We start from the raw sequence: 12310 nt of genomic DNA, 5'->3' as shown, positions 1-12310 counted from the left end.
TGATGAGGAATGCAGGTATGTGGAGGAAAAACATGGACACAATCGGACAATCCCATTGCTCCCTATACCTGTTTAATATCCCACAGCTCCCTCCGTCCTGTTGAAAAAGTGGATTGGCACCCCCAGTCTGACTCAGCTAAGCAGAAATCAAATGCCTTCGCCACTAGCTAGCTCTGATGTTAATGACAATATTGTGCGGCTGAGGCAGAAGATGCCACTCTCCCTGTATTTGCATGGAGTCCCTGGATAGGAAAAGCCAATTATTTTTCCCTCAATGCCCCTGTCAGGTAACCTAAAAGCGGCTGTCCTGCCACAAAACGGGCGCCGCTGGCACCTCATCCATTAGCTACATGCCTTACCACCACTATCTATTAACTCCTTTTGTCATTTGCATAATTTTATCAACATGACAAATGGGGATCATCCATTTTGCTCGGAATAAGATAAATTGAGCTGTTAGGGGTTTGGAAAAAGGGGCGGCGAGGAGAACTAAACAAAAGCACGACCGAGAAAACAAACAATGAGAGGAAGTCAATGTGAGAGCTGTGGTTGGTGTGGGATAGAGATGGTGTTAATGCCCTCATTAAGTTCAGACTGGGGTTGGAGGTTTGGGGTAGAAGGCCTCTGATCTGATTGGCCCCTGTATCAGAGCATACTGTCACACCAGTCACTGGCTTTTGTCCCCCTCTCAGGCTCTTCTTCCTGCTTTCAATAGGAGCTGGGGACTTGGGCTTACTCTAATAAGCTTGCAACCCATTTGCTAGTGGCCTATACAAGTTGATGGAAGCTGCAGCAGGCCTAGATGGTAGAATAACAGACTGAGGCAGAAAGTCTCCGCATAGCTGTTACTTTACATGCATAGATAATGCAGTCCTTCATGCCAGCTGCCAGATTGTCATGGATAACAACATGGCATTCAGTGATGCTTTTTCAGAATTAAAATGCAGCAAATTGGAAGCTCAAGCATGTAATTATGTTGGAATGAAGTGGGTAATACAAACTGGCTCTGATAAAAAGCCTCTGTCCACCAACTGGAATTGTTGACAGAGATATTCAGAGTCATTTTTTACTATTCATGTGTTTTTCTTTTTTCTAAGACTTTCATCCATATTCAGAAGCCATTGCTACAGTATATTTCTTCTTAGTTATCCTTGGCAGTAGATAGCAAAATGTCTGTGGCAGACAAAGAGCTAAATTGCATTGAACTGAATCTTCATCATCATGGCCATAACCTTTTCTCGCTCTGAAATGGAAAAAATAAGAATAGAAGCAGGGAACAAGTTGCCCGTGCTACAGCATCCATTTACTGTCAGGCATCTGCTTCTTTATTGCAACCTGATGGCATTATTCTCCCCTGGTGCCAGCAGGCAATCACCTCTATCACATGGCAATTATCTCTGTAGCACTGCTCTGTGACTCGCGGACTCTCAGCACTGTCACATGTGACCCTTCCAGCCAGTCCTGAACGGGCACCGAGGAGGAGGAGAAGATGGGGGAAGCGAGGGAGGAGGTGGAAAAAATGGAGCGAGCGAAAGAGAAGACCCCGGTTATTGAGGTCCTGGACCTGCAGATTGCCTGAAACTGCAGACTGGTGTGCACTCCAGCAGAGAAAACCTGAAGACAATGGAGTCCACTGCAATTGCCTGGCCTGAGCTAAAGGGCTTCATTTGTTACCATCATGCTATGGTGTGTTTCAATAGGGTTTGTTTCATGTTTCATCATTTTGGTGTGTGTGTGTGTTTATGTGTGTTGATGAAGATGTGGGCAGTTGGTTTGGGAGGGTGTCCCACTTATGTTTTTTTGTATTTTCTTATTTACAATGATGGCCTACATCGGCCAAACCCTCCACTAACCCGGACGACGCTGGGCCAATTGTGCGCCGCCCTATGGGACTCCTGATCACGGCCAGTTGTGATACAACCCGGGATCGAACCCGGGTCTGTAGTGACGCCTCTAGCACTGCGATGCAGTGCCTTAGACCGCTGCGCCACTCAGGATCCAAAAGGTCCTTCTTATAAGGTCCTTTTCCATGAAATTTCCAGATCTGTACAGTAGCCTTACCTAAATAACATATTTCTCAATTTTATTATGTTTGGGACCTTTTATGAATTCATAATATAAAACATCCTCTGTGTTATTGGCTGTGCATAGTTCCTGCTTGTGCAATGCAATGACTCGAGGTGTTTGTAAGGTACAGTAGAGGTAAATAATTTCAATATCACTTGTAAGCTCTTCTCTATTATGAAATAGCTGAATTTATTGTAAAACACATTCTCAATTTACATTGAGTCTTTATAGTTGATCGTTTCCTGATCTGTGTTGGGTTGGGTTGTGTTGAAAAGGATCCGCTATATACTGTATATTCTGACTAGTTCCAACAGGGGGCGATGTTTGTCGATGTCAGTATTACAATCATCATGCACTTCCTGTACATCCACCCACACAAAACTTCACCATTAGCTCACTGTTAAAACTACTATTTTCTCAAGTCATTCTTTTTTATCAGATTCAATCTAATACATCTTTTTTGGTGATGTTGTGCCTCTGGTGTCGCACATCTCCAAGCCTTCCATTCCCACACTGAAATGGCATGTAGCATTTCTGAAACAGCAAGTTGAAATGGCTGTTCTCAGGAATATACACATGGATTGAGATGAGAGAAGAGTGCGACACAAATCAAATCGAATTGTGTACAAATATGCATAATGTGTATTGACAGGCAACAGTTGACAGGAAATAATGGGTAGCTGGTTTATTGTGTATTTACACTGCTTCTTTAGAACAACTATTATCAGCCATTTGGAATGGTATAGGAATATCTTCCTCTCTCCTTGTGTTTCGTGAAATCACGTTTGCAAATTGGATGTTGTCTGTCAGTACAGTGCTGTGTCTATCTTGAAAATGGCACATTTCTCATTTTTGTCAGTGTTGTACCCCTACAATTTGTGTTCACAACCCCCCCTCTCCTGGTTTGACTAAAATCCAATTTACGGGCTGTCAGCTCAACTCTATAATCCTATCCACTGCTGTATTTGTGAAGTAGCTCTTTGAATTTGCCATTTACTGTACTGTGGATATATACAGTCCCTGTAGATGTCTATATTCCATACCCTGCTAGCTATATATACTGGCAAACATATGGATGGAGGAGTACATATCAGTGGAGGCTGCTGAAGGGAGGATGGCTCATAATAATGTCTGGAATGGAGTTAATGGAATGGTATCAAACACATCAAACACGTGGTTACCATGTGGTTGATACCATTCCATTGACTCCATTCCAGCCATCATTATGAGCCATCCTCCCTTCAGCAGCCTCCACTGTTACATGTACAGTGGCTTTGAGATAAAGTAATTCTGTGTCATTGCAGATTTTGTTCTTGGGGAGGGTGTAATCGTTTTTTTATAGAGTAAAGAAACATTTAAAGTGTATCACCCTGTTGCAGTTAATTCCAACCCAATAGAGAGGAAAGGCTGTCACATGCTGCAATAAGCATCTAAGTTTCTGTCTGGTATTCAATCAAAACTGCACTAGCGGAAACCTAACACTGAAGAAAAATTACATTGTTCCTGTGCCAAATGAAAGCACATTACAAGTAATGGAATTCATTAGATACAATGTATATAGTGGAATAAAACAAAACTAGCTGTAGGCTATACATTCATTACAACATACCTGAGGGATGAAATGATCTCATAACAGAACGTTGTACTACCTCAAAGCATTACAATATACAGTATGATTCATATCTTATGGAGAATTTCACTTACAACGGTATCAGTCACTGTGTAGTCTTGAAAAAATATAAATTGACCAATTGTATCTATAAATGCCAATATTTGTTTTTACTTCTAATAACTATAACTATAATGACTGTAACTAATAACTCATATCTAATAACTAACTATAATGATCAAACATCTATAACATGACTAGAAACTATCATTCACAAAACTTTAGCAATGGATTGGCATGTACCCACCTCATTGTCATGCTGCAGCAGTGCCTGGAAAAACAAGACACATGTTGTTGTGTGGCATAGAGTTGGTGACAGAGTGTGTAGCTGTCTGTGTGTGTCTGCATGCGTAGTGTAGTGTGTGTGATGGGGTGCGTGGGGCTCTGCCACATTAAATAAGAGTCATGGCCAACCTGAGCGGGACACAATGCTCTCCCAGCAGACCACCACCGCCTCCACCACTCCTGAAACATTTGCATTTCTCCACATTTCCTGGGGATGGGCTGCATTTCATGAATTGTAATGAAGGTAGGAGTTTTACTGGAGAGAGCACAGAGATGGCCTCGCAATTACTCTGGGTTGGTCAATTTGCACTTTTCATACTGGCCACCATGCCTGTGATAAGAAAATGAGGGAAATGAATAAGCCCCCGAGACCTGGGCAGCCTCAACAATTAATCGTGGCATTTAGAGAAGAAAAATAAAAAGAGTGCAAAGTAAATAAATAAAGAATTCCGTTATTTTATAAATATATACATACTGTGTATATTTATGCAGTCTGTTGTGACTGAGCTTTAGGTATTTATCGGTGTCGGATGGAACCCTTTTCTTCATTCCATTTCAGCTCCCTTCAAGCGGCAGTAACTCTGTATGCAGGCTAAATAGGTTTGTGTGGAGATAAAGTTCCTATGGAATATTCGGAGTCATCTCTGGCCCCTGGTGCAGCTCCGGGGCCCCGGGGAGAGGAAAGGGCAGTGGGAAAAGCAGCGTGGGCCGGGTGAGCTCATCAAAGAGCCTGGGGTCTGCCGGTGTGTGTATGGTGCTCTGCCCTCTGGGGTGTTGGGGGTTAAGAGGGATACGGAGTGTTGGGGGTTGGGGTGGTAAGAGGGATACGGAGTGTTGGGGGTTGGGGGGTTAAGAGGGATACGGAGTGTTGGGGGTTGGGGGGGTAAGAGGGATACGGAGTGTTGGGGGTTGGGGGGGTGAGAGGGATACGGAGTGTTGGGGGTTGGGGGTGAGAGGGATACGGAGTGTTGGGGGTTGGGGGGGTAAGAGGGATACGGAGTGTTGGGGGTTGGGGGGGTAAGAGGGATACGGAGTGTTGGGGGTTGGGGGGGTAAGAGGGATACGGAGTGTTGGGGGTTGTGCTAGTTAACTCACTGCGTGTGTGGATGGTGTTAGTGGGGTAAGAGGGGTACAGAGGGTTGGGGGTTGTGCTAGTTAACTCACTGCATGTGCGTAGGTACTGTAGGTGCTGAAGGGCAGGGCGATGGCTGGGTTGAAGATGCCGAACTGGCCCACCATCTGCTGCATGCGGCGGATGGTGCGCTCCTTGTCGGTGTCGGCAAACTTCACCACCAGGCTGGAGGAGGCGCCCTGGGGGGGGAGAGAATCGTAGCCGTTCTGAGGAGAGAGGGACCGCACACTTAACCAACCAACCCTCCTCTGTCCGGAACACCTCCACACAGCAGTTAGTGTATCAACATCATCATCAACATCACATGCCACACAGTCAGTCACTATTGGCTACTATATGTATGTTTAGATAATGAACTAAAGAACTAGAGTTGACTTATCAAGTTTGAAACAAGTCATGCATGATAATGTGATTGGATGGTTTAATTGTTCAGAATACACTGCTCATTTGACACTAGGCCTGTTGTTAACATCAATTTTAGCAAGCTCCTCTCATCGAACATCAAGCTCACAGTTTTATAGCATTCCAGATACTACATGATTGGACATTTGTCTTATTGATGATATTGTGTCTGTGTTGTTTGCAGTCTACATACATAAGTAGGGATCTAGAGTCATATGAACCAGGTCTATTTATATCTGTAATGTCCTCTTTTTCAGATACAACCATAAACCTTCCATCAATTTATAAAGCCATGTCATTTAGGCCAAACAAGTATATTGTGCATTAATACATAATACATAGTTCACTCTTTTTCTAAGAAAGTTCTTACTTGGGGTTTAACCTTGGTCCAGACGTTCAAGAAAGGTTCCAAAACTAGCGACATATGATTATTTGAGATGGAGGGGCTGAGATTGGCATGGGCACCAGTAAGCACTTCTTGACCTTGGTGAAGGTGCTCTTCTAAGTGTTGCTCTCTCTCTCTCTCTCTCTCTCTCTCTCTCTCTCTCTCTCTCTCTCTCTCCCGACTCTCTCATTCTAATCCAGCACCCCTCTCTCTCTCTCTCTCTCTGTCTCTCTCCGTCCGCCATGCTGCCATAATGAAACCAGCAGGTGCGTCTGCCATACACCATTCATTAAGAATCTTCAAATGATTTAGCGCTACACTTGACCTTTCATGCGCTCAGCCTTGCCCCCCCCTGCCCCACCCAAAACTGCCCAATCGATCCCTATAAAAGGCTGAAATATTACTCTGATCTGACAGTGTAGAAAGGTTGTGCGTCATTTGAGATAAGAGGCTCCCTGAAATTGATGTGAGATTGTCAATAATAGCAGCGAGTGGCGGTGGGGGTTGGGCAGGGCTCGGGAGCGAGCTGGGAGGTGTGTTTGGGCTATGAGGGGCTGTCGGGAGGTTGTGTGGTGAGCCGCAGTGGGGATACTGCTCCCCTGGCTCCCAGCTACACATTGGGGAAGTGAGGAAGTTTTATATTTATATATATTTTTCTCCTCTCTCTCTCTCTCTCTCTCTCTCTCTCTCTCTCTCTCTCTCTCTCTCTCTCTCTCTCTCTCTCTCTCTCTCTCTCTCTCTCTCTCTCTCTCTCTCTCTCTCTCTCTCTCTCTCTCTCTCTCTCTCTCTCTGAATTCAGCCACTGAGGGGGTTGAGAATGTGTCAATCACATTTAATTTTCAGGCTCAACAATCTGGCTCGGTGCTGGGCTCTCTGCTTATCTAGGTGAAATTTGCAGGTTGCCAGAGATGCTAAAAGATAGTCACTGGAGTGGAAGATGAATGTATTTTTTTTCTCTCTCTCTATGTTTCCTGTCTTTTCACTATCCCCTTATCCCCTCTTCCCCTGACGGCTGGCTGGACTTAAGTGCACGGCCTCACAAAGCTGCCTCTCCTCACCACCGGCACCACATTAGGCCCCTGCTCATTAAGTGCACTGTATGACTTAACAATGAAGTGCATGCGCTCCTAGGTAGTAGGGCGAGGGTAAAACACACTCATCCTCCCCCTCATCTCCTCTCCAGACCCACAGTCCATAATCTGTAGTGAGAGTCCGTCCAAGGTTACACAGCCCAGTCATTCTGGTAGAAGGGCCTTGTGTTGTGTCTGTCCAGCTTTTACTATCTGTTCCATTAACATTACTATGGGGTATAACTTTAGGCGAGTCTGGGAGCAGGGATGCGGGACTGCAATACAGGAATGTGCAGCAGTGGTAAACAGTGAATATTTTACTCCACAGCACTAAAAAAGCTATTAAAGGCCTAGCTGGTTTGATAATGAGACTCATGGTGCATTTCCTCTCCTGCTCAGGCTCCCAGGTTCTTGGGGAGGGTTGGAATTTATAATCTGAAGGTATTAAGTTGTCTGCGAGCTACGAGGAGGGAGGACGCTGCAGCCCAAGCTCCTTCCTGTTCTGTCATGAGGTCTGGAGTGTGCTTGCATATGGAAGTGTGGTTAATTGTGGATTGAGCGTGTGAGTACAATGCCAATGCAGCCCTAGTCTGTCTCCTGTTTTGTACTCTCCTATTCTATCCAGATTGAGGTCTGTGTCCCTGCCCAGCTATTGGCTTTCCCAGATTGGTTGTATTGATCAGGGTGGATTCTGTGTGAACCCAGAGCTCCGGCAGTGTCTCGGCACCTTCAAATTGCTACATGAACTCCAGGATCTTCAGAGTCCCTGGAAGACTTACAGTGGATTTACTAGCAGCCATTGTGCCACTGCACCAAACTCTCAGCCTCTAATATGAAAGGTGGAAAGGTTAAACATATCCGGATGACTCCTCACTAACCCCTTCTCTCTCCTCTCTGCGGAAATGACAGCCACACCAGGCACGAGCTCTTTATTTTTGGGTTAGTCATCACACAAGCCCTCCTCTTAAGTTGCCAACATCAAATCAAATGGTATTTGTCACATGCTTCGTAAACAACAGGTGTAGACTAACAGTGAAATGCTTACTCACGGGCCCTTCCCAGCAACGCAGAGCGAAAAATAGAAAAATAGTAGAAAAACAATAACAAGAGGAATAAATACACAATGAGTAACGATAACTTGGCTATATACAGGGAGTACCAGTACCAAGTCAATGTGCAGGGGTAAAAGGTACTTGAAGTAGATATGTACATACACTACCAGTCAAAAGTTTAGACCTACTCATTCAAGGGTTTTTCTTTATTTTTAATTTTTTTTACATTGTAGAATAATAGTGAAGACATCAAATCTATGAAATAACACATATGGAATCATGTAGTAACCAAAAAAAGTGTTAAACAAATCAAAATACAGTATATTTTATATTTGAGATTCTTCAAATAGCCACCCTTTGCCAAGATAATAATAATAAATAATATGCCATTTAGCAGACGCTTTTATCCAAAGCGACTTACAGTCATGCGTGCATACATTTTTTTTTGTGTATGGGTGGTCCCGGGGATCGAACCCACTACCTTGGCGTTACAAGCGCCGTGCTCTACCAGCTGAGCTACAGAGGACCAAGATGACAGCTTTGCACACTCTTGGCATTCTCTCAACCTGCTTCATGAGGTAATCACCTTGAATGCATTTCAATTAACAGGTGTGCCTTCTTAAAAGTTAATTTGTGGAATTTCTTTCCTTCTTAATACGTTTGAGCAAATCAGTTGTGTTGTGACAAGGTAGGGGGGATATACAGAAGATAGCCCTATTTGGTAAAAGACCAAGTCCATATTATGGCAAGAACAGCTCAAATAAGCAAAGAGAAATGACACTCCATCATTACTTTAAAACATGAAGGTCAGTCAATACGGAAAATGTCAAGAACTTTGAAAGTTTCTTCAAGTGCAGTCGCAAAAACCATCAAGCGCTACGATGAAACTGGCTCTCATGAGGACCGCCACAGGAATGGAAGACCCAGAGTTACCTCTGCTGCAGAGGATACGTTCATTAAAGTTACCAGCCTCAGAAATGTCAGCCCAAATAAATGCTTCACAGAGTTCAAGTCACAGACACATCTCAACATCAACTGTTCAGAGGGGACTGTGTGATTCGGCCTTCATGGTCGAATTGCTCCAAAGAAACTACTACTAAAGGACACCAATAAGAAGAAGAGACCTGCTTGGGCCAAAATACGAGCAATTGACAGTAGACCGGTGGAAATCTGTCCTTTGGTCTGGAGTCCTAATTTGAGATTTTTGGTTCCAACCGCCATGTCTTGGTGAGATGCGGTGTGGGTGAACGGATGATCTCCGCATGTGTAGTTCCCACCGTAAAGCATGGAGGAGGAGGTGTTATGGTGTGGGGGTGCTTTGCTGGTGACACTGTCTGTGATTTATTTAGAATTTAAGGCACACTTAACCAGCATGGCTACCACAGCATTCTGCAGCGATACGCCATCCCATCTGGTTTGAGCTTAGTGGCCCCGTGTAGCTCAGTTGGTAGAGCATGGCGCTTGCAACGTTCGATTCCGATGGGGGGCCAGTATGAAAATGTATGCACTCACTAACTGTAAGTCGCTCTGGATAAGAGCGTCTGCTAAATGACTGAAATGTAAAAAAAAGGTGGTGGGATTATCATTTGTTTTTCAACAGGACAATGACCCAACACACCTCCAGGCGGTGTAAGGGCTATTTGACCAAGAAAGACAGTGATGGAGTGCTGCATCAGATGACCTGGCCTCCACAATCCCCCGACCTCAATCCAATTGAGATGGTTTGGGATGAGTCGGACGGCAGAGTGAAGGAAAAGCAGCCAACAAGTGCTCAGCATATGTGGGAACTCCTTCAAGACTGTTGGAAAAGCATTCCAGCAGGTATATCTCACTGGTCATCCCCATAGCCAACACCTCCTTTGGCCGCCATTCCTTCCAGTTAATAATAATAATAATAATATGCCATTTAGCAGACGCTTTTATCCAAAGCGACTTACAGTCATGTGTGCATACATTTTTACGTATGGGTGGTCCCGGGGATCGAACCCACTACCCTGGCGTTACAAGCGCCGTGCTCTACCAGCTGAGCTACAGAGGACCACCAGTTCTCTGCTGCAAATGACTGGAACGAACTGCAAAAATCTCTGAAGCTGGAGACACTTATCTCCCTCACTAATTTTAAGCATCAGTTGTCAGAGCAGTTTACCGATCACTGCACCTGTACACAGCCAATCTGTAATTAGCCCACCCAACTACCTCATCCCCATATTGTTATTTACATTGTTATTTATTTTGCTCATTTGCACCCCAGTATCTCTATTTGCACATCATCTTCTGCACATCTATCACTCCAGTGTTAATACTAAATTGTAATTATTTTGCACTATGGCCTATTTATTGCCTTACCTCCATAACTTACTACATTTGCACACACTGTATATAGATTTTCTATTGTGTTATTGACTGTACGTTTTGTTTATTCCATATGTAACTCTGTGTTGTTGTTGTTTTTATTGCACTGCTTTGCTTTATCTTGGCCAGGTCGCAGTTGTAAATGAGAACTTGTTCTCAACTGGCTTACCTGGTTAAATAAAGGTTAAATGAAAAAAAAAAAAAAAACATTCCAGGTGAAGCTGGTTGAGAGAATGCCAAGAGTGTACAAAGCTGTCATCAAGGGAAGGGGTGGCTATTTGAAGAATCTCAAATCTCAAATATATTTTGATTTGTTTAACACTTATTTGGTTACTACATGATTCCATATGTGTTATTTCATAGTTGTGTGTCTTCACTATTATTCTACAATGTAGAAAATAGTAAAAATAAAGAAAAACCCTTGAATGAGTAGGTGTGTCCAAACTTTTGACTGGGACTGTATAGGTAGGTAGGATAAAAGTGACTAGGCAACAGGATAGATAATAAACAGTAACAGCAGCGTATGTGATGAGTAAAGAAAGTTTGTGCAAAAAGGGTCAATGCATAGTCTGGGTAGGGGGGCTTGGGGGTAGAAGCTGTTCAGGGTCCTGTTGACCCTATCCCCTCCTCTCTTCTCCAGACCATCTCCGGTGACCTTCTCCCTTACCTCACCTCGCTCATCAACTCATCCTTGACCGCTGGCTATGTCCCTTTCGTCTTCAAGAGAGCGAGAGTTGCACCCCTTCTCAAAAAACCTACACTCGATCCCTCCGATGTCAACAACTACAGACCAGTATCCCTTCTTTCTTTTCTCTCCAAAACTATTGAGCGTGCCGTCTTTAGCCAACTCTCTTGCTATCTCTCTCAGAATGACCTTCTTGATCCAAACCAGTCAGGTTTCAAGACTGGTCATTCAACTGAGACTGCTCTTCTCTGTGTCACGGAGGCTCTCTGCACTGCTAAAGCTAACTCTCTCTCCTCTGCTCTTGTCCTTCTAGACCTGTCTGCTGCCTTTGATACTGTGAACCATCAGATCCTCCTCTCCACCCTCTCCAAGTTGGGCATCTCTGGCGCGGCTCACTCTTGGATTGCGTCCTACCTGACCGGTCACTCCTACTAAGTGGCGTGGCGAGAATCTGTGTCCGCACCACGTGCTCTCACCACTGGTGTCCCCCAGGGCTCAGTTCTAGGCCCTCTCCTATTCTCGCTATACACCAAGTCACTTGGCTCTGTCATATCCTCACATGGCCTCTCCTATCATTGCTACGCAGACGACACACAACTAATCTTCTCCTTTCCCCCTTCTGATAACCAGGTGGCGAATCGCATCTTTGCATGTCTGGCAGACATATCAGTGTGGATGACGGATCACCACCTCAAGCTGAACCTCGGCAAGACGGAGCTGCTCTTCCTCCCGGGGAAGGACTGCCCGTTCCATGATCTCGCCATCACGGTTGACAACTCCATTGTGTCCTCTTCCTAGAGTGCGAAGAGCCTTAGCGTGACCATGGACAACACCCTGTCTTTCTCCGCTAACATCAAGGCGGTGACCCGATCCTGTAGGTTCATGCTCTACAACATTTGGAGAGTACGACCCTGCCTTACACAGGAAGCAGCACAGGTCCTAATCCAGGCACTTGTCATCTCCCGTCTGGATTACTGCAGCTCGCTGTTGGCTGGGCTCCCTGCCTGTGCCATTAAACCCCTAGAACTCATCCAGAATGCCGCAGCCTGTCTGGTGTTCAACCTTCCCAAGTTCTCTCACGTCACCCCGCTCCTCCGCACACTCCACTGGCTTCCAGTTGAAGCTCACATCTGCTACAAGACCATGGTGCTTGCCTACGGAGCTGTGAGGGGAACGGCACCTCCGTACCTTCAGGCTCTGATCAGTCCCTA

At 44.9% G+C, this 12310-nt stretch overlaps 1 protein-coding gene across 11 annotated transcripts in view; it reads right to left on the bottom strand.

The window, feature by feature from the left end:
• The window catches only part of LOC121533539 (CUGBP Elav-like family member 5), a 242950-nt gene that overhangs the window by 21195 nt on the left and 209445 nt on the right, over window positions 1-12310 (bottom strand). For 4 of the 11 annotated variants that reach the window (XM_041839573.2, XM_041839575.2, XM_041839579.2 and 1 more), the window contains exons 6-7: window positions 5186-5359; window positions 3984-4007 (exon numbers count right to left, since the gene is read on the bottom strand). In XM_041839573.2, coding sequence (XP_041695507.1) covers window positions 3984-4007; window positions 5186-5359 — 198 coding nt within the window. The remainder of the gene's footprint in view (window positions 1-3983; window positions 4008-5185; window positions 5360-12310) is intronic. The other 7 variants (XM_041839581.2, XM_041839583.2, XM_041839582.2 and 4 more) reach the window with 3 other exon arrangements.

Source organism: Coregonus clupeaformis, chromosome 20 (genome assembly GCF_020615455.1).
Source record: "Coregonus clupeaformis isolate EN_2021a chromosome 20, ASM2061545v1, whole genome shotgun sequence".
Taxonomy (NCBI): Eukaryota; Metazoa; Chordata; class Actinopteri; order Salmoniformes; family Salmonidae; genus Coregonus; species Coregonus clupeaformis.
The sequence above is the reverse complement of the archived record's forward strand: the minus strand, read 5'-3'. Positions and strand labels throughout refer to the sequence as shown.